This window comes from Quercus robur, chromosome 5 (assembly GCF_932294415.1).
Source record: "Quercus robur chromosome 5, dhQueRobu3.1, whole genome shotgun sequence".
Classification (NCBI taxonomy): domain Eukaryota; kingdom Viridiplantae; phylum Streptophyta; class Magnoliopsida; order Fagales; family Fagaceae; genus Quercus; species Quercus robur.
In genome coordinates, this window is record NC_065538.1 from 82,875,516 (window position 1) to 82,902,928 (window position 27,413).

At 35.1% G+C, this 27,413-nt stretch overlaps 1 protein-coding gene and 1 long non-coding RNA gene across 2 annotated transcripts in view; one reads left to right on the forward strand and one right to left on the reverse strand.

Annotated features, from left to right (window-relative positions):
* The first annotated feature begins 12,057 nt into the window (after positions 1 to 12,057).
* Positions 12,058 to 15,258, forward strand: LOC126727411 (receptor-like protein kinase FERONIA). The gene is made up of 2 exons (XM_050433082.1): positions 12,058 to 13,835; positions 14,196 to 15,258. Exons 1-2 carry the CDS (start codon positions 12,182 to 12,184, stop codon positions 15,191 to 15,193), a joined length of 2,652 nt encoding a protein of 883 aa, XP_050289039.1. The 5' UTR covers positions 12,058 to 12,181; the 3' UTR covers positions 15,194 to 15,258.
* The window catches only part of LOC126727415 (uncharacterized), a 105,909-nt gene continuing 91,083 nt past the window's right edge, over positions 12,588 to 27,413 (reverse strand). Inside the window, exon 3 of the long non-coding RNA XR_007656240.1 lies at positions 12,588 to 12,708. This is a non-coding gene — a long non-coding RNA (uncharacterized LOC126727415). The remainder of the gene's footprint in view (positions 12,709 to 27,413) is intronic.

Below are 27,413 nucleotides of genomic sequence, written 5' to 3' on the forward strand. Positions count from 1 at the left end.
ACTTATATGTTTATTTATAGATACAATTATGATTTATTTATTTATAAGTATGTTTATGATTAACATGGTTATATGCTAATGGTTTTTTTAAGCAAGTTTTTAATATATGACCTATCTTGCAAGAATAGGTTAAGGTATTTTTAATTTGTTGTCGTCATTTAGTTAGTTTAGTCCATAAACGTTACAACTCAATTACTTATTTAAATTATGTTTAGCCATGACTTTCTAGGAAAGTAGAGGAATTTAAGAGGTTTTGTTTCTTCCGAATTGAGGGTTATAGCTCATTTTTATTTTGAACAGGTTCAAAAGTTTCCGTTGTAATTTATGTATTCCTCATTATGTTAATTAGGACTTTTCTATAGTGTTTTGTTTCTAATTTACGTAACTATATATTTTTTACAAACATATTAAATATTTTTTAGTATTATTAAAAAAATCATTAAATCATTCCTAGTCTTCTACATTTTAGCATCACATTTATAATTATTGAACTATTTTTTAGTGTCGTTCAACCAAGTATGGCTTGGGTTGTGAGAAAAACACATTTAGATTAGTTTAATGGTTTTTAGTCCACGAGTAGATTTGACATCATTATAATTGATGTTGATTTCAGAGTATAAGTTTAATGATTTTTTTAGAGATTTTGTTTCAATGTTTGCACTTATTGTAGTTACATATTTGTTTAGAGTTTTGTTTTAGATGGTAATTGAAAGAAGGGCGTGGGGGGGGGGGGGGGGAGGGTTAGGTGGTTGGGGCGCTCTATTTCAAATCTAGAATTTGTTTGTTCAAACTTGACCCAAAATAATTTTCATTGTTTATATATTTTTATATGTTTATACATATGTTCAATTTTTTTAGATAAATATATCTAAGATTTATATGTCTATAATTGTGTTTAGGGTTATTATATAAAATATTGGTATCACTTATTAACCTCTTCATATAACATAGAAAACATTAGGATGGGCGGAGTCGAAAAAACTTTTTAATAAATAATTTTAGATATTTGTATGATTATAAATATGGTTAAGATTTATTTGTTTATAATTAAGTTTAAGATTAACATGGTTATATGTTTAATGGTTTTTTAAGTGAGTGTTTGATAACCTGACCTATTTTTGCTACTAAAGGGCTTTATAGAAATCTCATTCTTTTGAGGGGAAGCCAAATTCTATGAAAATTGAAAATTGGCTCCTATAAATAAGGATTTGGAAGAAATGGATCATGAGAGGGGTTTTACCATTAATATGTCATGACATGAGGAAAGTGTTTGCCACACTTGTGCTATATTCCAAAATGATTCTTCATGTTACAATGAAGATTCCTCGTAATCAATTACATAGCCTCGTTCAACCTAGTTAATGTGGGACTCAACACTATGAGAGATCATGATCTTGGCCTACCAATTGATTCTAATCAGCCAAACCCACGTGAATGGGTAAGTTTGTGATCGTGTCCCTTAAAATGGAAAGCCCACTTGAAAACACATTTCCCCCTAAATCATGGGTTCATAATATAGTAATTACTTATTTAATTAAGGAAAAAAATAATAATAAAACCTTTATAAATAATACACGCTTCATTGAATCATTGAATTTGAAATTACATGCTTCATTGAATCATTGGCAAAGTGGGTGGTTAACACCTCACTTTGTAATATAGCTTCAAAAATTACGTGGCCTTGATCCTAAGTACAAGGGTGCACTATCTAGAACTCTTGATCTAAGTTTTGAAGTTAAATTACAAAGTAAGGTGTTAAGCACCCACTTTGCCAAATAGGAACTAGTCTTCTAAACTATAGTGGCCAAATTATATGTTGTTGGAAATATTTTAGTGAAAATGTGTAGTGATGAGTATTATATAGGTCACTCATGGCAATAATAGCCTATAGTTATTGGTTACTAAAACCTTATGATAAAAACCCAACGACTAGATTACCCATTATTGTCCAACAACTATTTTTCTCATAATTGCCCAACAACTATTTTATCCTTTATTGCCAAACATAAATTCCCAAATAGCTAGAAAATGAAGAATAATAAAAGTGTTTGGAACACACACTCACACCAACACATGTCCTATCACACAGACATGTAAAATCTTAAAGCATATCATACAATCATATTGGATGAATTGAAATATGAATTTGGAACATGGAAATTTGAATTATGAAATTTGAAACATGAAATATGATTTTTGAAAAGAACATATGAATAGCACAAAACATGAATTTATTTTGAGGGAGTTAAGAAAAAAAAATTTGACTAGAGTTTTGATATAACTTGGTTGTAACTAATAGCTACAACTTTACTCAATATCTTTTTTATTGGATGCGAATTTTGATAAATCTACCATATCTGTTAGGAATATAAAGAACATGCATTCCAATAGTTAAATTTTCAAAATATATAATCATATTAATTTTTTCAATAGAAGTTGTAGACATTGACTACAACCAAGTTTATAGCCAAACTTTCCCCATTAAAGTATAATTGAAAAAAATGTATCAAGATTTCACATTACGTGAATGATGTGGTATAGCTTGGAGCATTAAAATTTAAGTTGGTAGGTGCCTAGTTTGAATACTCAACAATATGGTTAACAATGTAGCCAACTAGACATGGATCATACATTTCCACACATCTAGGCACAATGATTTTCACTAAAATTATATTAAGCTTATTAATCTGAAATCCTATAATAATAAATAAATTTAGAAATCAGACGAAGATACACCATAACATTTTGATCTTTAGTTTTAATTATATTGCAAGGAATTAATGGTTGTAAAGTTGTTAATATATATTTATATCTATGGAAAAATAATAAAACTATTTGGACCAAGAGCTTGTAACTCAATGACATTGATTGATTTCTTTTATTAAAAGAACTAAGGTTCAAATTCTCCTTCTACCACTTGTTGTAACAATTATTCCAAAATATAAAAGCTCTTTAGGCTTCTCAGTATGGGCCGTGAGCCCGCCAATCTAAAACATTGCGTGAGACCCATCCTTATGTGATAAGGAATGAATATATTCTCAGAATATCTAATAACTTTTCAATGGAGACCTTTTGTTTGAATGACAAGGTAATAGGAGAAAAACATGCCCTGTATCAGGTATTTATTTCCTCTCTCTCACATACCACCAAAGAGTGAGACCCACTAACTGTGACAGAGGAGAAACATATATGAGTATGCCTTTTGGAATAATAGGACCGGGACAAATAACTTTACTGAAAGGTCTAGGCCCAGTTTGGTAAAGGTGTTTAAACAACAAAAACTGTTGTTTAAACATGATGATGCCAAAATCGTCAGTTGGGTCACTCGTCTAATCCGGAGCTCTTGACAATCTTGTAGGACCTGCAAAATAAAGGAGGGACTGATCGAAGAGATCACCAGGTTCTGACCGGTGGGGGAGCCTCCGATGCTCAAGTTATTATTAGCCCATATATTTCGTATGTAGATAGCATTTTGTAATAGTTTTTTGACATACCTTAGCAAATGGATAGATTGTCTTTTTTATAGGTGACTTAGGTAGCTGTTGGACATAAATGAGGGTGATTATTACCCTAATTGTAATGTTCTTTGTCTTGATGAGAGAGTTTAAGGCCTTTGATGGTCGTTATTGAATGTGTTGGGTGGTTACTCATCTATCTTTGATGGCCTAGTAATGACGCAATGACCATTCATTAAGATGGACGACCTTAATAATTTAATGGAATCATCAGTTGCCCCACATTCCCAAGTCTGATTTTGCTTTGTGCTAGTAAGGCTTTGGGAATATTCTTGATTTGTTTAGATTCAGACTTCTTTATCTTCAACTACTTTCTTCTTCAAGAATGGTAGTATTTTTGTGACGACTTCTTAGTATCTGCCTTTTGAAGGTTTTTTCGGATGTTCGAGAGATCATAGCTTGATCTTGAAAGTGAGCTAATTTCTTTGGATGATAATTTTTTATCACTGCTGAAGAGCAAGCTAATTTCTTTGGACGACCATTTTTTATCACTCCTAAAGAGCAAGCTAATTTCTTTGGACGACCATTTTTTATCACTGCTGAAGGGTAAGGTGATTTCTTTGGACGACCATTTTTTATCACTGTTGAAGAGCGAGGTGATTTCTTTGGACGACCATTTTTGATAACTTCGATGCTTCTTCTTTTATTCATTTTCTAGTTGTCATGTTTGATATTCTTGATTTATGTGTGACTTGCGTTTGTGCTTACACTCGTCTAAGAGTATTTAGTCACTTAGCCACTTTTGGGTGACTTACATCCAGTTACGGAGCTTCGTCATTTAGACTTCGTCAGCGATTTACATTGGTCTAGTGGAATCTTGTCCTTTTTTTTTTTGGGTGACTTACATTCATTTAAGGAATGTTGTAACTTAGGCTTCGTCAGCAATTTACATTTGTCTTGGTGGAATCTTATCACTTAGCCATTTCTTGGTGACTTAAATCCATTTAAGGAATCTTGTCACTTAGGCTTCGTCAGTGATTTACATCCGTCTTAGCGGAATCTTATCACTTAGCTATTCTTTGGTGACTTACATCCATTTAAGGAATCTTGTCACTTAGGCATCGTTAGTGATTTGCATCCGTCTTGGCGGAATCTTGTCACTTAGCCATTTTTTGGTGACTTACATCCATTTAAGGAATCTTGTCACTTGTTGCTGGAAAGATTCCTTGACGCTATGCCGTTTTGGACCTTCTTGAGGCCATGTTGATATCTGCATTAAGTAGCACATGCACTTGCCATGACTTGATAAACAATAATTTTAGAATAATTCATATATAAATAATAAGTTACCAATAGCCTAGGTGGACTTTTTTTCTTATTTTCTTGTAATCCTAGAGTTTTACCTCTTTTGTGATTTGTCTAGTAATGCATACATTTTTGCATGACACCTTACTAGGTGTAAATTTTTATAGAAGAATATAAAAGAGACAGAGATAAATGTGTTACCTTAAATGACGATATAATTTTGTCACATACCTTGATTTTTTTATTGACGGGATCTTCTTGACAAGCTCTTCCCTTTTTAAGATGATGAGCTCTTCTCTTTTCAAGATTTTTAAAATTTTTTTTTTATTTTTAGCTCAACATGATACTTCATGTCTAAGGTCTAGATCTCTTTTGCTTCAATTTTTTGAAGGCATAGAAACTAGGCCACATTTTTGCCTCCATTCATACGTGAAAAGTACAATTCTTGTTTGTTGACGACTAAAGGAATGGTCTATCACGATTGAAACCTTTTTTTTTTTTGGCGCGCTTTGATGACTATGGTCATTGCCATTTGTAATAGCAATTTCCTCTTCCTTCTTTTATTGTACGCTTAAGTCACTTCAATAGTGCTAGCTACATGACAATGTACAAATATGCAATTGCATGCTATACAAGACAAAATGCATTCTACATGAATCATAGTGAAGTATAGAAATTGAAGCTATTTGACTATATGCTTCTTTAAACTGGTTTTTGTTAGGTGCTTGCACCGTATATGATTTTTAAAGCAATTTAAGAAGATTTTGGTGAGTTGATGGAGATAGCGGAAATTTATTGAGACTTAAATTCATGAGCATATTGTGAACACGATCATCAAGCATTTTAAGTGTAGGAAACTTAATAGAACTTCTTAGATTCATGACAATGAAACATGTGCTACTAATAATATAGTCATATTGATTGTGATAACTGTAACAATTTTATAGCAATATTTTCAACATGTTCTACATACACATTTGTAATAATCATGCAAGCTTAATATTTATTTAGTTTCAATAAAATGATCTCATGGATAAAAAATAAAGAAAGAAATGAGTTACCTCAATAGAAGACCTTAAATCTCAATACTATTTTGTACATACCTCGGTCTTTTCATTGTTGTAGTCTTCTTGACAAACTCTTCGTCATTGAACTCTTACTTATAGAGCTCTTCTTTGTTGGATTTGTACAACCCATAATTTACAGGAGTTAAACTCGGCATTTGTGATGTAGATGGAATTTTCACAACTTTTAGCTATATCTCTATTTTCTTTTTGAGAGTTTTTCTTCATCAAATTATGACATCCCTTTAGAAAATTTGGAATTTCTTTTTATGTATGAAGCGCATGCTCTATAGGTAATTTAACCGTTTCCACCTTTTTCTTTGTTTTGGCAATAGTAGATAGCAAAAGAAATGGACGAACTTAAGATCATTTGATCGGCTAGAGATCAAAAGTCTAAAATAGGACACACTAGCTAGAGCAGATATTACTAGTCAAGCCTTTTAACTTTAGCAAGAAATTATCTAGCCTCTTGTGTCAATTGTGCATGTTTGTACTAATCTTGTAATTTAGCAATTTGCCTTTCCAACAATCATTTTCATAACTATTACCCTATTCTCGTGCAACTAAATAACACTTGGTAAAGTGTTTCAAGAGTGTTGGAATTCGGTGTGTTTAATGATATTTGCCATTATGATAAACAGTCATTATATTTATCATGGTAAACAATTTTAAATTTCTTAAACAGCTAAGTTTTTTATTTGGAAATAATGATATTTGTCATTACGCCTAACATGACTTCAATCGTTGTTCAAATACTTGGAGAATTAAAAGGGAAAAGAAATGTTTAAATCTGACCTTAAGGACCAAGAACTGGGCTTAATCTTAGTTCCAAATGGAAATCTTCATAAAATTTCATGTCTAATTTATTAGAACAAAATTTAGAAACTTATAGACCAATGTATGGATAGCGATGAGGTAAATTGTTCATGACAGCAAATTATGTATGAGATTATAGAGTGGTCCCAAAAAGACACTACTACTCTTTAAAATAAATGAGTAGAATGAAAGAAATAAGTGCATATCAAGCTATTCTAGTTACACTAGTGAATAGTTTAGTACTTTTACTATGCAAAGTGTTAGACTTGGAGCAACATTTTTCAAGTAAGAAATTCACAAATAATATTAATCACAAATGCATAAAATTCGTTGGGGGTTAATATTGATTTTTATATAAATGAAGTGTAATTTAGTTTAGATCGAGCACTGGAGTGTAGTGGCTCGATGAAAGCATGATGCTTTAACATACAAAGACCACTAAAGATTTCATGAAACCATGTGGTTGGGATTTATGCATCAATTGTAAAAGTATGTTGGACTAGTATACGGGAGGAAAAATCAAAACCCCAACGCATAACATTGCCAAACCATTTTGGTATAACATGCTATGTCTTTGTTGTTTAATGAACTCATTTGCACATACCTTGATACTATTATGAAAGTAGATTGTATGATAATATGTAACATTCAAAAACGTGTTCTTTCTCAAAGTCAAAGTAGCATGTATGATTGGGAAAATTTAAAATAGTGGGTCATGTACATTATGTGTAAATTTATATGCTTGTAAGATTTCTCCTTAAATTCAGAGAAATAATTAGACATCTCTTGTTAAATGGAATTCAAGCCCAATAAAATATGGTTCCATGCTTTTAAATGTCCAAATTGAGATTTTGATATTTGGCAAAGCAATTAAAGTTGACTTTACTTTCCTTAATAACGAAAATTAAAATATTTAAATTTGATAAAAATAATGGAGGTTGAGAGCCTTTACCTTAAATGGTCCTTAATTGCAATACTTAAGCACCATAAATTCATAACCTTAGCTGACCATATAATTGACGGATTTCGGGCAATATACCGGTTTGAAGAGAATGTTTCCGTCTTTGATCTCCTCTTTGGTAGGTTCTTGACAAGTTCTCTTTAACAACTGTTCATCGTCTCTAGACCGCACATTGTCACCATATGTGGTTTTACAGTCAACTTTATTTTTTATACATCTCTTTTGTGAATGTTTTCAATCTCATAGATGACCACTACAAGATTAGTTTTCTTGGACATGTATATATAATTTTTTTGCCTAACATACGTAAATCATGCATAAATCATGACAATTTTCACAAGGTGCAGTTGTAGCAGAAAAAATAGAATATTCATTATCATTGGCTTCCACCTACCTAATACTGATTAGGTTGGCCCAGCTAGGCTTATTGGATTTTCTCTTATTTCCAAATTTAGTGTTTCTAAATTTGGTAAGATAGTAGAATATGACTTTAGCCTCTTTAGTGTCTAAATTCTAAAATTATGATATAATTTCGGTAAGACAAAATTTTGGCTTCAACTTTCTCTAACGTCAAAAATTAAGATTTATTATCTTTGGCAGTGCAATAATATTTCACTTTTTTTTTTTAATCTTAGCAAGATGCATTAGGAAAAAGTAGTGAAATAAAAAGCCATAATTAATGGTATAATATATGAATATCAACCAAGATGCTATCAATATACAAATTATTTAATGCTATAAAGAGACAAAATGATCTCCTCGTGTTATAATAGGAAATGTAATAAAGGTGTAAAACCCTTTTTTGGCTATAATTAGGATATCAATTAGGCTATAATGTATAATTATATTTGACTTTAATGACAAGGATCTCAAAGAGACCGGTTTGACTGATGCAGTTTATAACAATTAAGGTATTCACTACCTCAAAAAAAAAGGTATTCACTACCTTTTATTTATTTATTTATTTTTAATGCCTATATTTAAGATTACAATTTCGGTAAGGTCTAATTAAAAAAATTATTATTGACCAGTCAACGGGGCAAGGGAAAACCTAAGTAAAAATATTGATGTTACAAAAACAGTACAGCAATGCTCAAGAATAAAATAAGAATGCCTGAAGCACCTCCAGATCACAAAATTGCAGTTTGAATGAGAAACGAACTTCAACAATGTTGTCAGTATAAATAGTTTGTTAGATATGATCCCTACTTCAAAGTTTGCAAAGTCCATTTATCTGAATTGATTTCTGATGGCCAAAGGTGCTAAAATTACTTTCGCTTTTCTCTCAACCATTCAACAAAACTATCAAGGATCAGCTTGGTCGGAATCATAGTTGTGAAGATCAGGAAAACTTATCTCATGGCAAAAACGATTTTGGTAAGGTAATAATGTTCTATTGAAGTCTAGTTCCACCTTTCATGCAAACTAAAAACAATAGGGAATCGGTGAAACTAAGAAAGGAAAGTTCTCCTATGGTAATTTCATCATATTTGACTTGGGTGGCTGAAAATTATATGACCACCTTCAATCACTTCTTTTTTTCTTTTAACAAAAGGATACTTAATAGAGTAAACTCCTCTGTTATGTTTCTAAAGTTTTAGACGAGTTTATTATGTTTTTAGACTTCTAGTCTTCTAGATCTTTTAACAAGATGTGGTAATTAAAACCATTTAACAGGATGAGAAAAAACTCATCTTACCTTAAGACCCAGGAGCTGGACCATTCCTTTGAGGTCTGCCCAAGTTGAAGGTCACATGTTGTGAAGTTCTTACGTCATCGACGACCAATCCAATCATGTGTTGCTGCTGGGAGTCGTACTTTCATTGTTGACAGCATCTTAGTGATCTTTCTATTTATTTAATATCTAGATTATAGGAGGCGTCTTGCAACCAAATCCTCAAATTAGAGGACAACATATTTGAGACCTTGGATCATCGTCCATTTGAATAGTTGACAAGTCATGCTTTGATGATGATGGTGTCTTGGTAATACCTCTATCTTTCTCATTGCAGCACCAATTTAAATTTAGATAACTTCATTGAAGAAATGGATATGTGCAGAGTAAAGAGATGATCATTGAGTATCATCCATGGGGTACTCTAGATCTGGTGTTGATGATTCTCCATTGAACTGAGTGAACCCTTTGTTGCAAGAAGAGCTAGATGGCTAATCACCTTCCCACAGATTGTCCTTAGCAAATGGACAGATTGTCCTTTTTATAGGTGACTTAGGTAGCTGTTGGACATAAATGAGGGTGATTATTACCTTAATTGTAATGTTCTTTGTCTTGATGAGAGAGTTTAAGGACTTTGATGGTCGTTATTGAATGTGTTGGGTGGTTACTCATCTATTTTTGATGGCCTACTAATGACTCAATGACCGTTCATTAAGATGGACGACTTTAATAATTTTTATGGATTCATCAAAACACATTACATATTTCTACACACTTTTTTACCCACATATATTTTCACAAAACTTAAACAACCTAAATAGAAATTTCTTACCAAACAGCGCTAATATCTTGAAGCAATGCAATGCAATTTGTTTGAACGGGAGGTCCACATGTTAACAATAAGCAGTAGGACAGCCCAGTACAATGTATGTGATTCTGTTTTGTTTTGTTTTTTTTTTTTGTTTTTGTTTTTTTTTTAGAGAATCATGCATGTGGTTCTGTTTGTGGACGGAGATCACTCACTTTTTTGAGCTTATCCTCTTTTCTTTCTGTTACACACTCACCTTTTTATTTTTATTTACTATAAGTATATCGCTCAAGGTGGACAATGTATGTGAATGAGTAGTGGAGGAGAGAGGGAGATCATTTGGGAGTGGCAACACTGAAATGGAAGATTATAATATGAAGAGAGGTGTATATCTTCTGGCATTCTTAGTGATGCTGATTCTCAACGCATACTATTGTCATGCTTCTGCTGTCCAAGTTAAAGGCAGCACCACTTTGACGTGCAATGACGGCCTTGGCGAATGCCTGATCATTGAGGATGAATGGGACCCGTACGTAAGACGCATGCTTGCTAGTGGTAACGTAGACAAAACCAATATTGCTACCAGTCAAGTCTTTACTTGCGGCAAACCAGGAGATCCTTATAAAAAATGCTACGACAATGTTTGTAAACGCAGTAATTTATACCGCTGCTAGAAATCTTGAATCGTTCCAGTGTGTTTCCTTTGGGCTGTCCACTGGTTCTATTATATCCATTCTCATATTAGAATTATTATTCAATAACGATTCCCTTCTTGTTGTAAAGGGTAAACAAATATCTGAATCTGTGTTTTACGTACTGTATATGCATGTATTAGAGAATTAATGTATTTTTTGTTGGTAAACAAACAATTCCTAATTTTCATCGTCATAGTAACTTCAGCTTGAGCAGGAAGTCAGTTGTAAACCTCATACGACGGCCTGTCCTCTCATCTCTCTCTATCTATTCTTATGTTTTTTTTTATTCACATAAGGTGTTAAAGGCCACAGAAAAAAGCAGAATTGTAGAAAGATTACTTTTTGGGTAACAATTAATGTATAAATCCACACATATTAGAAGCAATGCGAGATAGATGGGAAAATGGTATTTTCCTACCACCAATAAGCCATCTAGCAATGATTTCTATACCAACAATAGAAGGGTAATCATCTTTCTCATTTGATTTCTTCTTTTGGTTATTTATTTATTTATTTTATTTTTCTATCTTTCGTTTTGGATTTTGGGTTTTATATCGATGGTTTGCCGGTAGTGACCACAACACAAACGGCGGCTCCCAAGTATTTTCCAGATTCCCAAGTATCTTCCTAGGTGACTGGTGACGTTTATGGCTGGTTGGAGGCTCGATGGTTTGATTTGTTTGAAAAATAGGGGTTTTGATACCCCTTATTATTAACAGAAGGGGTGAGTTTGATGGTCATAACCACCACGTGAAGGCTGCTGCAGCATCATCTCCGCTGGCGTCTTTGCATGGTTGGAGGCAGTGGTATTTATGTTTTAATTTGATCGGAGTTGATTTTCTGAAACATAGAGATATTGAGAAAGAATTTTGTAAAAATTTGATGACATGGCAGTATTGGAAAGTGTAAACTATAAAGGGTTTACAATGCATCCCTATTAAGTTCGGATTCATTCAATATCACAATGGGAAGGCGAAAGCTCAAGAAAATAATTCATTCAACTTTAATTAATCTCACTTCTCTTGATTCTATATATTTTGATTACTGTAAATATTATTAATAATCAGTTTAATGAAACACAAACACACAGATATATATATATTCTTTCTGCAAATATTTATCCAAGTTTAGGGGTGGCTAGAGTTTGGGCATTTCGCAGAAACACCTTAAAGAAATAGAAACTCTCTCTAGAATTTGACCGAGTCCAAAAGCACCATGGGTCCCCCACTTAGACCCGAGCAAGGACAAATATAGTTGTATTATTAATATGTATTGATATTCACATGGATCTCATCACAAGCATAAAGCAACTTGGCAGTCTTCACTCACTCCCACTCGTTGTTGCTCTAGTTCAATAATTTTTCTCAAATTGCTTTGTTACAGTCACTGACCTCTTGCACTCATGAAGAGCCACCCTATGCTCACACCTATCTTATTCCTCTGCTGCTTATTCTTCCTTCTTTCTTATTTAACAATTGCTACTTCAACACCTCTTTACAATCCTGTTGAAAATATTGTCGTTAACTGTGGCTACCCTGGCAGCTTGAAGGGGGATGATGATCGTTACTGGATCGGAGACAAAGGTTCCAAGTTCGCTCCCACAGAAGAGCCTAATTACAAATCTAATACCTCTGTAGCCCAAAGCCAAGTCTCCGTCGGGATTGTCCCCTACATGACTGCCCGTTTATCTTATTGGCAATTCACATACGTGTTTCCGGTCACTCCTGGCCCGAAATTCGTCCGGTTGTATTTCTACTCCGCTGTTTACTCAGGTTTTGAAAGTTCTAAGGACTTTTTCACTGTTAAGGCAGGTTCGTTCACCTTACTTAGAAACTTCAGTGCTTCCATTTATACTCATTCATTGGACCGAAAGGATATTTATAAAGAGTTCTGCATCAATGTTGATGAGAATCAAAAATTGAACTTAACCTTCATCCCTTTTACAAGTAATTCTATGAATTACCATGCTTTCATCAATGGAATTGAGATAGTCTCCATGCCTATGGACCTGTACTACAAGCCACAAGATGTCATTAAAGGTGAAGAATTCGTCCCAGTTTATGTCGGCCAACCTAATCCGATCTACATAGACTACAGCAGGGCTCTCGAAATGGTTTATCGATTAAACGTGGGTGGAAGCGCGATACAAGCAAAGGAAGACACAGGCATGTTCAGAAAATGGTCAGAGGATAGAGATTATTTGTTGTCTGGAGGCTTTGTGCCTCGCGATCCATCTTTGAAGCCAAAATACACAAAAATACCAAATTACACTGCACCTGATGCGGTCTATCAGTCTGCAATATCGATGGGTCCAGACAGAACCAAGAACAAGCAGTCTAATTTGACATGGGGCTTACCTGTTGATACAGGATTCAATTATCTGGTAAGGCTCCATTTCTGCGAAATAGAGTCTGAGATACATGCCAGTGGGATAAGGGAATTCTATATCTATATAGACTATCAGCTGGCTGAAGAAAGAGCAGATGTACTATTGTGGACTGACGACAACGATACGCCTTACTACAAGGACTACGTGGTGATGATAAAAAACAAGGGTAATGACACACATCTGCTTTCCATTGATCTACAATCTAGATTAGATGCTGATTTGATCGATGCCATTTTAAACGGCGTGGAAGTATTCAAATTGAGTGACTCAGACAACAATCTTGCCATTGCTGCTCCATTGCTTGATCAACAACAATCTGCTGGGGTAGCCAACGAGTCCAAGTCAAAGAAGACAACAACATTCATTGCCATTGGAAGTGTTTTGGGCTTATTGGTCGTGCTCACTCTAGTTTGTTGCGTGGTTCTCTGTATACTGAAGAAGACCAAGCACTATGGTTCTTACCATCCACTAGCAAAGTGGTGGCGGTGGTCTAGGCCAGATTCCTACAAAAGAGACTTCTCAAGGAGAACAGCTTCATCACTGCCTGGAGAACTATGCCGCTACTTCAGAATAGATGAAATCAAAACAGCAACCAACAACTTCAATGAAGATCTAATTATCGGTGTAGGTGGCTTTGGAAATGTTTATAAGGGTCTGATTGAGCAAGGTAATGTATAATACCATGATTATCTTTTTATTTTTAGTTTTTTCCTGAATTTTTCCTAATTGCAGTAATACCGGGATTTCTAACTGCATATAATTAAGATTAGTGATACTATAACTCTTTTAGGACAAGTCTTTGCATCTTATAATTTCCAAAATATTATAGAAACTAGACATAAGTCGTAAATATTTTTGTTTACACACAATAATAAAAGAGCGGTGTTAGCTAGGGTTAGTGCAAGTTTTATTAAAAATAACTTACAAATTCATATGTCTTTATAGGTTATTGAAATCCATCAATCACATTCATTGTTATATTTATTGGGTTTTAAAAAACATGATAAAACAGTATTTCTTCCTCCAGGTAATATGATGGTGGCAATCAAGCGCATGAAACAAGAGTCTCGACAAGGTGCTCTTGAGTTTATGACAGAGATCAAAATGCTTTCTCAACTTCGTCATGTGCACCTCGTGTCTCTCATTGGATATTGTGATGATGAGGGTGAGATGATACTTGTTTATGAGTACATGACAAATGGTACCCTACGCCACCACCTCTATGACACACCTAATGATCCCCTCACTTGGAAACAAAGGCTCCAAATATGCATAGGAGCAGCACGTGGTTTGCACTACCTCCACACATGTACAAAGCATCCTATTATCCACCGTGATGTTAAGACAACAAATATTCTACTGGACGAGAAATGGATATCCAAGGTGTCGGATTTCGGATTGTCCAAAATGGGTTTGGATAACACTGCTGTTAGTACTCTAGTAAAAGGGACATGGGGGTATTTGGATCCAGATTATGCAAGACGCCAGCAATTGACTGAGAAATCCGATGTATACTCATTTGGTGTAGTGATGTTTGAAGTGTTGTGTGCCCGGAAGGCACTGAATCTAAAACTCGAAGAAGAGCAGCGAAATTTGGCTAGTTGGGCTAAAAAATGCATTGATAAAGGGACCATAAGCAACATCATTGATAAGTATCTGACGAATAAGATAGTGCCAAAGTGTTTAAAGGTATATGTGGAACTTGCAGAAAGTTGTATATGTGATCATGGAATCCAACGGCCCACAATGAATGATGTGATGGAAAAGCTAGAGTTTGCATTAGAGCTCCAAGAGCAAGCAGAAGCGATCAAAGATACTGATTCAGAAGTGGTATCATTCCGTGTTGCCACTGCCAATGGAGCTCCTTTGTACAACAATTTTTACCATGGACAGGTGTTGGAGTCGAATAGTGGAACTGAGTTAAGTACGATCAATACTGGATTAAGTTACCCTAGTCTTGATTCTGTTACTATTAGTATCACAAGTGAAGATGTCTCCTTGGGCACTAAAAACAGTAGTTCTTAAGTTTTGTAATTATTTTTGTGTCTTTCTATAGTGAATAACTACGATATGGTGTGATTATTAACTTATTGTTCTAGAAAAAATAAAATAATATGAAGTCAAAAAAAAAATTTCCTTTTACATTTTTTGTAACCGTAGATTACCAAAGATTTTCCTCTAAATGAGTTTAAATTAAGATTAGGGGAAAATTAATTGACTTGTGGCTTTAGTAAAAAAAGAAAAAAGTAAAAAGAGAAAAGAAAACAAAAAAAAAAGACATCTACATCAATTTACTAACATTTTTAATTAAATAAATTATAAAACAACAGTTAAGTAAATGATTCAAATATGTATAGTAATTTCTTGGATGTTCAATATTTGTTATGGTTCCTATAACGAAGGTAGTATGAATCTTTAATTCTGAAAAACTTGAGAATTTGACTAGCACTTATAAAGTGTCTTTTAATATGTAAATTACTAATATATATATATATATATATATATATAATACCAAACACACCGTTTTACTTTTTAAGTTAGCTAACGTGCTTTTTGCGCTGCAAAACTGAACCAAAGAGGCACATAATTATCTATCTATTTATATATTTAGAGACTTTTCTGCAAGAAGAAACCAAACTGTGACCACAATAATGGGGCATGGTTCATAGATGAGACATTTGAATGCATCAAGACCATTGTGAGACAAAAATGAAAGGATGAGAAACATATGAGTGGCAAGAGCCAAGACTTTTCAATGGGACTAAAAAGAAAAAAAGACTTTCAATGGGACAAAGAACTTGGACCCACAATCTTGGAGACTTTTATAGGAGACAAGAACCTGGACCACATCCACAATCATGGACTACGCATGATAACTTGTACTCTCTACTAGTTCCAAGAAGAAGCTCTCAATACTTTTCCAATGGGCCGTAGCCTTTTTGTATCCATCTTGACATGTGGTGTGCAGTCACAGATTCATTGAACTATTAAGGGAAAAATAGTGTATGCCCTAGGCGCATGAGATATTATCTCTCTATTATGTATCAACTATTTGTTTCTTATAGGGCTGTACATGAGTCGATTCAGGTTAGTTTTGAACTCAACCTGAAACCAACGAGCTCAAGTCGAGTGGAAGATGATAGGACCTACAACTGACTACCAATTAACATGGGTCAAGTTGGATTGGGCTTAGGTAGACAATTGGATGATTTGAGCGAAACTGAGTAAGAAGTGGTGGTGGCGGCGATTTAAGCAGAGGAGAGCACGACTTTGTCTGAATGAGTAGAGAAGAGCACAATATTACTGGATCTGAGCTGAGAAGAGATTGACGTGGTCGAATTTGGAAAAATTTGTGCCAAATGTGGCCAAATCTCAGTGGAATTGTACTAAACATGGCTGGATCTTAGCGGATCTATGCCAAATTTGGCCGGATCTTAGTGGAAGAGGGTCAAATGTGGCCGGATCTAAGCAGAGGAGGCCTTATCTTTGCCGGATCTGGGTGGATTCAACCTAGTTTGATGGGTTTCTAGGTCGGGTCGGGTGGGCTTGGGTATTAGAAGAGGAAACCGCCACACAACTCATTGAGTCGATTTCAAAGGGTTGAGACCAGCACTGACCACCGGAGGCGTTGGATTGGGCTATGGCGGGTCGGTTTGGTTGGTTTGCCGGTTTGCTTGGATAGCCCTGGCCTTCTCATTTCTTAATGTGAAATGTTTCACATGACACTTGTATATTAGGTAGTATAAATACTATTACACACATTTTGTCACACACATGATTATACACACCTCTAATATCCATTGAAATCGTGAGTTACAATTTTAGTGCATTTTATGAGTGTGTGTAAACTTAAGTATATTAGGGTGTGTATAATAAACATCACCCATCATGAACACAAATGTGAAAGAGTATGGAGATTTTTAAATATGAAATGATCAGAGCCTAAATCAAAATATCTATAAATGTGATTGATGTCAAATCAATAATATAATAAATAAATAGCTAGTTTTTTTTTTTTTTTTTTTTTTTTTTTTTTTTTTTTTTTAATTAGAGAAATTTCATAAACACAACAAAATCTCACTTTACAATAATCATATTTTGAACTGTTGCGAGTTTGGGGTATAATTTTATTATATTTTAACATACGGTAAATTAACATCTCAACTTGTTGAAAACATATTGTGAGATTTTTTATTATAATAGTAGAACTCTTTACATTACGTTTTAAAATGATGAATAAGAATAAAATTTAGGTTTAATTATACATTTATTGCCTATTTTGGTCTAGCTTTTTAGCTACTTTTTAAAATTTATGTACAAATATTTAGTGGGTTTCAATTTGATCAATTGGTAAAGTCTCTAATGGTTTAATAAGAGATATAGGGATCAATCCCCACCTACACCAAAACTGATTAATGTCTTGGTCTGATAATAAAGAGTAGATTCATTAGAAACAGACATCATAGGTTGAAACTATATATATATATATATATATGTACAAATTTTTAAAACTCACTTTTTCTTCACTTTTTATAACTTCTTTTTCAAAATACAAACATACTTTGGCACACATTCAGTAGACAAAATAGCAAAAAGCTAAATAAACTGGAACAAAATTAGCTACAAACTTGGTTGTAGCCTAAGGGTATAACTTTTATTAAAAAAATTGAAAGTTCACTTGGTGTGTAAAACACTAGTGAATTTTTAGACCCCCAAATTCAAAATTACCAACACAAGCTTATACTCAAACAATATATGTGCGGAATGATAAGTACAAGCGATACCCAAATTGGTAAAACACTCTAAACCATAATTAATCACAACCACAACAACAATTAAAAAGGAAAAGAGTGAGGAAGAGAGATGCAAACACAAAGATAACACTGACAAGTGTTATCAAAGAGGAAACCGAAGAACTTGGCAAAAAGACTCTCTGACACCCTCTAAGCGGTAAAATGATCCACTAGAAAATAAATTGGGATACATGAATAGCAATAGACTCTCCAAGTCTAATCTACCCGATGCACCTAAGTCCTCCAAGCTTCTTGCTCCGACAAGGTTAAGCCTAACCGTGTCTTTTCTAGTTTTCTGAATCCTGCAATAAGCCCATTGCATCAACCAAAATGAATTGGTCCTCTTTGAACTGCTTCCCAAGCACTAAATAACATTCTCACTGATATGGATATGGTTAGGTAAGGATTTGGCTAAGTATCCTCTCAAAAGTATGACAATGGAGAGGATGAGAGTAATGAATTTGGAGAATCAAATGTCTAAGATTGTAGATGAGTCAATCTTGTTTTTCTCTAGGGTTTATCTCTCAAAATTCTCTTTAGAATCTCTCTACATTTCATGGGTATAAGGGTATTTATAGTAGGGTATGAGATAGAATGTGAAAAGTCACTTTTCTACAAAACAGGGGGTTCTGGCGAGTGACTCGCGACTGGGATGAGTCGTGAGTTCCAGTCGCCAGATAACTAAAAAGTCCAGATTGTACTTTTGTCTTGTAGTTCTCTAGCTGTCATGACTCTTCAACTTCCTACATGCTTCACATGTGTGGCACTTTGGCGAGTCCTCAGTTACGAGTCACTCGCGAGTAAAGCTCTTGATTGCACACACACTTGAATTTGTCGCACTTTCTTACACACAACCCTTACATGATCTCACCTAAATATAGGGTATCTAATTGTTGAATTACAAGCAAATTTGGCACGAAATAAAGCCAACACATGATTGAATGAATTCAACCTTACAAAAATTAAGTTTTCTTCACTTTTTATAACTTTTTTTCAAAATACAAACATACTTTGGAATGCATTCAGTAAACAAAATAGCAAAAAGCTAAATAAACTGGAACAAAATTTAGCTACAAACTTTGTTGTAACCTAAGATTATAAAAATTTAACATAACTACATATTTTGAAAATATAAACTGTTCTCAAATGCACACTTAATCCTCAACTTTTTCGCATATTTTAATATGGCATTCATCTTTTGAAATGTTTCATTTTTGTTGTTGATTCTCACTTTGATATGAGTAATACAATAGATATAACAAAAAGTTACAATAATTTCTAATTTAAATTATGTGGCATGTTAATTTGGGAATATTGTAAAATTATTGTAACTTTTGTTTTTGTTTTTTTGTTTTTTTGTTTTGTTTTGTTTGTTTTTTTTGTTTTGTTTGTTTTTTTTTTTTTTTTTTTTTTTTGTTTTTTTTTTCGTCCATTGCATTCTAAATGCATAGATCTTTTCACTCAAATAACACCAAGAAAACTATTTTCATCATAGCTGTTCTCTTCTCTGGCCACCAAAGGCTAGACTAGTCTTTAATCAGTCATCCCATGGCCCATTTCTTACGCATACACTATATATGTGATTACTGATTATTGTTTTTATGAATGGTCATTGTCCTCACTTGGCAGGAGTGGCTTTCAAAGCTTAAAAACAAAAAAGAGATGAGGATGGGTTCAAAATAATTTCCCATTAAAGTGGGGTAATATTATGGATGGGATTGGGAGATTTTCTTTCCGAGCATCTACCTCTAATTTGTGTCATTACTTTCCCACTTGTTGAAATCAAAGCTTCCAAACGATTTTGATGATGTTCACATAGTAGTTATTAGACGGGTGGGTAACCTGTATAAAGGGTGCATTAATGATGGGGCCACCCTATCTACAATCAATGGATAGACTTAAACCTGGTAAATGGTTTGGATAAACTAGGTTCAGGTTTGATCCAGTGGGGTTTAGAGCAGAAATGAGTTAAGCCTAAATGGGCTTTAATAACACATATATTCGATCTTTCACGAATTGGATTTACCTATAGTTTTGTTTGTTGCAAAAATTAAAATTTTTTTTTAAAAAGTTTAAACATGTTCTTTTTTAATTTTTATCTTCTTTTTAACAAAAATAAGAGAACAAAGACTTGAAATAATACATAAATATATAAAGGACAAAATTTTAGCTATAAAATTAGTTGTAACCTTAGGCTACAACCTTACTCAATAAAATAAATATTACTATATATTTTGAAAATCTAATCGTTGAATTGCATGTTGTTTATGCTCTTAATACATATGTCAAATTTTGTATCAATTAGGTGTTATTTACCATATGATCTATAAACTTATATTTTATGCATAATTTTAAACTACAAGAACTTGCAATTTAAACATTTTATTGATAACATAGCTATTGATCTTTAATTTTCTAGAATGATAGGCCACAAACTGAATGACCCCTTGTGATAGAAATTAATTAATTAATTAGCCAAGTTATTAATTAATCAATTTATCATGCAAACGCGTAGTAGTACAAACAAATCACCAATAAACTAATTATGCACGGAAAACAAATAACACGGTGATTTGTTTACGAATGGGAAAAACATAACGGCAAAAACCCCACCGGGTGATTTTCAGGTCACCACTCTCGAAACTCCACTATTATCACAGCAAGTGGTTATAAGTAAAGGAATCCCAAGTACCTTACCAACCTACAGTTGAACCCTTATCCCAATACCCAATTGGACTTATTCTGTAGTGACAGTTCCCCTTTTTGATGCACGACTCCAAAGTTTGTGACTAACCAATTGCGCGGATCCCAGTACGCGACTTCAATCACCAACTAAGAAGATTGTTGTTTGCAAAGTTCTTATGTTTATCCACACGATGAAGATCAAGAAGATGCTTGGTCACAAAACCCTACGGTGCACATACACAGCAACTTCTTCAAGAGAAAGAGATGAACTAGGGCAAGAATTTCGTCTCCGGTCACAATTTGCTTGAACAAAGTTTGCTTAATGCTTGTGCAACTTGTGAACTGTTTGGCAGCCCTTAAAACAATCCTTTTATATGTCTAGGGTTAGGAGAAAAGAAAGCCCAAAGACATATTCACAGATCCCAAGAAAATTATATCAGAATTCTGAAATTCTTAAACCTCGACAGATAGTAGGTGTCGAGCAGCTGTCGAGCACACGGGGCTTGAATAGCTTTCTTAAGCTCGATAGATGCAGCTGTCAAGCTTTAATGAATTTGCACTATCAGCTTGTTTTCTTGGACAGACTTGAAGGCTTCAACACTTGATCTTGAAACATGGTTTCTTGAAGTATTTAAACACATCCTAAATCTACCCAAATACAAGTAAAGTGCGTTTTGTCAAAGGATAAGCCAATTACATAAAATAGTGATATATGTTCCTAACAAGTGAAACACATATGTCCTAACAATCTCCCCCTTTGGCAATCCATGACAAAACCACAACAAACAAATGAACATATGAGAGAAGTCATAAATCACTCAACTCATACTCACTTGTTGAATACAATAAAATCTATCCTAACACAAACTCTTGAAAAACTTTGCAAGAAGAGAGTTTATGGCAAGTAGACTTTGACAACCTGTATTTCCGAAACACTTTAAACAAAACTCATCACGGCATCTTTGTGTGAAACAGAAATAATAGATTGCATACAAGTAATAAGAAGCATCTGTATAAAGGGAGAAAAGAAACAACACATGAAGGGGTAGATGAAAGAAAAACATACATCAATATAAATAGGAGTAAAGTACAATGTATGTCTATAAATGGTCACAAGATCTCATGTACAAGAATAATGTATCTAAAAAGAAAGAAAAGAAAAGATACATACTATCCTCACTACATCCCTCAAAACATATCAACACTCCCTCTAACAAAATGGTCCTATACTAACTCTCCCCCTAAGAATGACTACTCTTGTATCCAAAACTACTCCCCATTTTTGTCACGAGTGACAAAGGGTAAGAGTGTCAAGTAGACATCTCATCAGTAGAGCTAGCATCTCCATCAGCATCATCGTCATCACCATCATCATCATCCTCATCCTCAGAATCAAAAGTCACGGGAGGAGGTGGTGGAGGAGAAGCCTCAGAAGTAAAACCACCTATGGACGCCTGTCGCCATGCAATACGACCTACATGAACGTTCACCTGATACAATTCTGTAAAGAGTGTATCTAGGCGAGCATCCATGCGCTGCAGCTGCGCGATGATGTCTCCTAAAGTCACATTGCCCGAAGAAGAGGAAGGAGCGGATGTGGATGGAGTAGAACGGGATGGAGCTGAATGGGAGGGAGAAGCTGCTGAATCCGATTGCCTCGACCGAAACTGGGCCTCATTACGTTTAACGGTAGCATAATCTATGGCACACATGATGGTGAAATGGTCAGAAGAGGGAAAAGGAACAGAAAAGTGGCGTAAGATCCTCGTGATAGCGGAAGGAAAGATGAGCTTATCATGGGATGCCGAATCTAGATGAATATCTATAATAGAAAGAATGAAATGAGAAGGGAAGTCTATAGTAAGATGCTCAAGAAGAGATAGCAAAAATCAAGCACGAGGCTCTGGAATGGAGTTGTAGTGAGAGAGTGGATGCAAAACAAAGGTCATCACCATGTTCATGAATCTAGGACCTTTAGCAAAAGGTCTACATGGTGTAAACTGGCGCTCACCCCAAACAAAAGGGCACTCACAGAAAGCAGACATGAGCTCATCCCTGGACACAGTCCTCAAACGCTCACAACTAGGATAGTCAGGAAACACTATCCTAGGGACCCGAAGCACATCCGTAACAAGTTACGGTGTGATAGGAATGCGTGTACCTCGAATGCAAGTGAAGAAAAAAGGTACTGAACGATCAATCCCGTGCATGTTGGAGTAAAACTCCTGGATAAGCACGAGAGGACAGGTGACTGGGACGTCACACAATGACTCCCATCCCTGACTATGAATGACAGTGGGAAGGTCGATGTCGGCAAAGCCCGACAGAATGACTTGGCGTTCCGAATGAATGCCTCGTCTAGAAAAGTTCTCCGAGAATGCCTTGAAGGCTTCATCATCACGGAACCGAATATGAGACAGAATAGGATCAGAGGATGAAGAAGCGCCGGAACGAAGAGGGTTCCGAGCTGGAGTAGATTTACGCTGAGGTGCCATAGACACGACTAATCGTAAACAGAAAGAGAGGCAAAAAAAAAAAGACAATCAGAAAAGTCCCAAGCAATTTCAAATATAACAAGTATATTGAAAAGAGAGTACGTATGCATGGGAAATGCATGAACATGTGACATGCAAAAGAAATTTCATCATAGGTTTAGCCCAATCCAACCCTATCAGCACACAAACAGATAGCACACATTTAAATGCATGACAATACTATTATAATGCTAATGTGATGCAATGTATGAGGTTTTAAACTCATTTAAGTGAAAACCCATCCCAAAATTTCAATAATAACTCATCAATTTTGAAAAACCCCAAAATTTTTCAAAAACCCCAAAACCTAGGTTTCAAAACATGAAATGCATGAATATGAAAGGATTAGAAGCTTACCAAGTGAAGAAAATCTTGAAAAAGCTTGAAGAAACCTTGAGGAACAAAGATTGGAGTGAGATGAGATAGTTTGGGAGAGAAAACAGAGAAGTATCAAGAGAGAGATTGAACAAAATGAGGTTCGAATCGCACAGGGAGATTAAATAGTGCATCAATAAATCTCGATAGATGAAGGTGTCGAGAGGTGTTGAGGAAGGTATCGAGAAAAATGTTCTTTGACAGATACAGGTATTGAGGAGGTGTCGAGGAACAAATCATCAGATACAAGAACAGAAGCTCGATCGATCCACCAGGTGTCGAGATGCTATTGAGGAGGTAGAAACATTCTCGATCAATCCACCAGGTGTCGAGATGCTATCGAGGATGCAGAAACATTCTCGATCGATCCACCAGGTATAGAGAAGCTGTCAGGATTACAATAAGAAAAAGCTGACGAAGCTCGACAGACAACAAGTATCGAGGAGGTATTGAGGAGGTGTCGAGCTAGCTTTTTAAAAGCAGTTTTTCGAGATGTGGAAAACACAGACATGAATGCAATCCAACATGCAACTAAACCAAAGATCCAATCAACATATTAAGCTCTCAAAATCATCTCTTAATAAAAAATTTTAAGCACATGGATCTTCAAAAACACACACACACACACACTAAACAAGTCTAACCAATTTTATATTTCAAAAACAAGTCAAGACAGTTTAGTGAGCATACATTAATACATGTAAAACCTTGTGATGGCCAAATCACATTGTACCCGCACATGTATCAAGAGTAGCAAAGAATATTGCATGTTTTGTGTGTGAAAAACATCGCAAGATTGCATAAGTGTATACATCTTATGACGATTTGAAATATGAGAAAATCACTTTAACTCACACACAAACATAACTGCTTGATGGAGACTATCACCTTCGAGGTACATCCTATAACTCCCACATCTCCTAGAATACACGCTTGCAATCATTTTTAAAGCATTTTTGATCTTTTTGCTTTTTATTTTCTTTGCATATTTTTCTTTTTAAGCAAATCATGCATGGGCATATAAGGGATAGAAAAGAAATACCCAATTATGTTAAGCTTTTGACATTCCAATTTTGCTATGTCGAAGCACACAAATGTCATTGACACTGCACTTTTGCTATGCCGAAGCATACAAGTGTCACATTATGATTGGCGGGCAACAGCGGTGAGATGGTTATTAATGCCTTTCTCTTAGGATTTTTTAGTATTTCCCGTCAAAAAGAGTGATACGAGTGTTAAGTACAAGAGATAACTTAATCTTACTCATTACTAACAAGAGCCACAAAACTCACTTGCTTAGTTGTGCATTGAGATGCTCATCTAAGGTACAAATGATACAAAGTTTAGAAGACTTTGTTTCAATGGCCATCCAAAGTACACAAGTACCAATGTACACATAACACACACTGTTTTTGCATTTTTCTGATTTTTCAAAAAAAAAATTTTATTTTATTTTTATATGAAAAAAAAAAAAACAAAGCAAAACTGAAAAATAACTGAAAAATAACCAAATAAAAACATGTTAAACAACCAAAGCATAAAAACTAGACTGACTCAAAACTTAAAAGCAAAACACATTAGCAATGCACACACAAAAACAAGAAGAGAGAGAGTAAAAGAGAAAAGTGATAGAATCACTTGGAGTCCTTTTCCTTCCACACCCTGGAAGAACATTTCCTTTGATTATACCCTTGAATCGACGGTGAAGGGGAAAAATTAAAACCATTCAAGTTTGAGAAGAACATGAGGGCTTTGAGAAGATCTCCAAGGGGAGCAAGAGAGGATTTAAGCTTATTCTGGTTCCTAGATGCTATCATGCCGTTGCTTTGTTGAGTGGTAAGCCACTTGTAGCAATTTGGTCGAGTATGACCGGTAGCTCCGCAATGATGACAGAGATGCTGCTTCTTTTGTTTAGGCTTTTAAGAGTTAGCCTTCTTAGCCCTAGGGTTTTTAACATCTTTCTTCTCAAGCTTAAGGAGTGCTCCTAAGATAGATTTACCCTTGTCTATGTTCTCACTAGCTAATTCAGTTTTAATCTCATTGTTCTCAATTTTAACATTATTAGCAGGAGGAACAAAAACAGTAGTACTAGAAGAAGCAATATTAGAGGAAGAAAGACCATACCCTAAGCTTGTTCGATCTGAAGCAGATTTCTAAATGCTGAGCATCTCATCAAGCTTTACGCTTGAAGTCCTTTCCAATTGAGTTTTGACTTGAAACAGCTCTGCTTCAAGCTTCTTGGTCTTCTCAGCCAAGAAATTGTTTTCAAACCTCAGTACTCCGATAGTCTGATTAGCCTCATCAAACTTTATGGAAAGCTCCTCACGGTCAAGTTCCACATCACTGAGCCTCTTGGTGGTTAGCCTATACAGTTTCTCATGCTTCTCAGAAAGCTTGTACAGTTTTTCATAGGCTGTAAGAATGTCATCTTGATCATCCATCTTTTCAAACTTAGATTCCACCAATTCCTCTTCTTCAACCACATCTTCGACAATCCCATCAGTAGGATTAACAGTGGCTGTGAAGGCATTTAAGATTCCGTCATCCTCATTGTCGGAATCATCCTTAGGCTCGGTGTCACTCAAGGTAACAGCAAGTGCCTTGCTCTTCCCAATGCTCTTAAGATATGTAGGACACTCATGTTTCATGTGACCGAAGCCTTGACACCCAAAGCACTTAGGTCCTGCAGGAACAATGTACTGACCACCTTCCTTAGCATCTTTCTTCCCTTTGTCTTGGCCTTTGAATTGAGAAGAACTGGATTGCCTGCGGTACTTGTCGAAACCCTTTCCATTTACGTTCTTCATATACTTCTTAAACTGTCTGGTGATGTAGGACTTCATCTTGGAATCTTCATCATCAGAAGACTCATCTGTCTCACTGCTCTTGGCCTTCAGTGCCATGCTCTTGCCTTTACCCGTCTTGCCAATCCTTGTCAATCCTAACTCGTAGGTCTGCAAGTTTCCGACTAGCTCAATCAAAGGAATCTTATCAATATCCTTTAATTCCTCTATTGCCGTGATCTTGGCATGGAATCTCTCGGGTAGAGATCTAAGCAACTTCCTTACAATCTTGGGTTCAGGAATGGTTTCCCCAAGATTGAAGGCTGAGTTCACTATGTCCTTTAGCTTGGCATAGAACTCATCGAATGACTCATCCTCCTCCATTTTTATCTCTTCAAAGCTTGTAGTGAGCCTCTGAAGTTTTGAATCTTTGACAGCCTTTGTACCCTCATAGGTTGTGTGGAGGATGGTCCAAGCCTCCTTGGCAATTTCAGTTGAGGATATCTTCTTGAACTCCTCATTGGTGACTACACTGAACAACACATTCAATACTCTGCTGTTGAAGTTTGCTGCCTTAATCTGGGCATCATCCCAATCGGCTGGTGCCTCTGTAGGCTTAGTCCAGCCTATCTCCACAGCTTGCCACACTTTCTCATCTAAAGACTACAAGAAAGCTCTCATGTGTACTTTCCAGTATGCATAGTTAGTGTCATCAAATAAAGGAGGTATGATTAATGACTGTCCTCTATCCATGACAAACAGGGGTCAATGGATCAACACAGTAAAGATTAAACCCTAATCAGAGTGTGCCTGTTCTGATACCACTTGATAGGCCACAAACTGAATGGCCCCTTGTGATAGGAATTAATTAATTAATTAGCCAAGTTATTAATTAATCAATTTATCATGCAAACGTGTGGTAGTACAAACAAATCACCAATAAACTAATTATGCAGCGGAAAATAAATAACACGGTGATTTGTTTACGAATAAGGAAAACCTAACGGCAAAAACCCCACCAGGTGATTTTCAGGTCACCACTCCCGAAACTCCACTATTATCACAACAAGCGGTT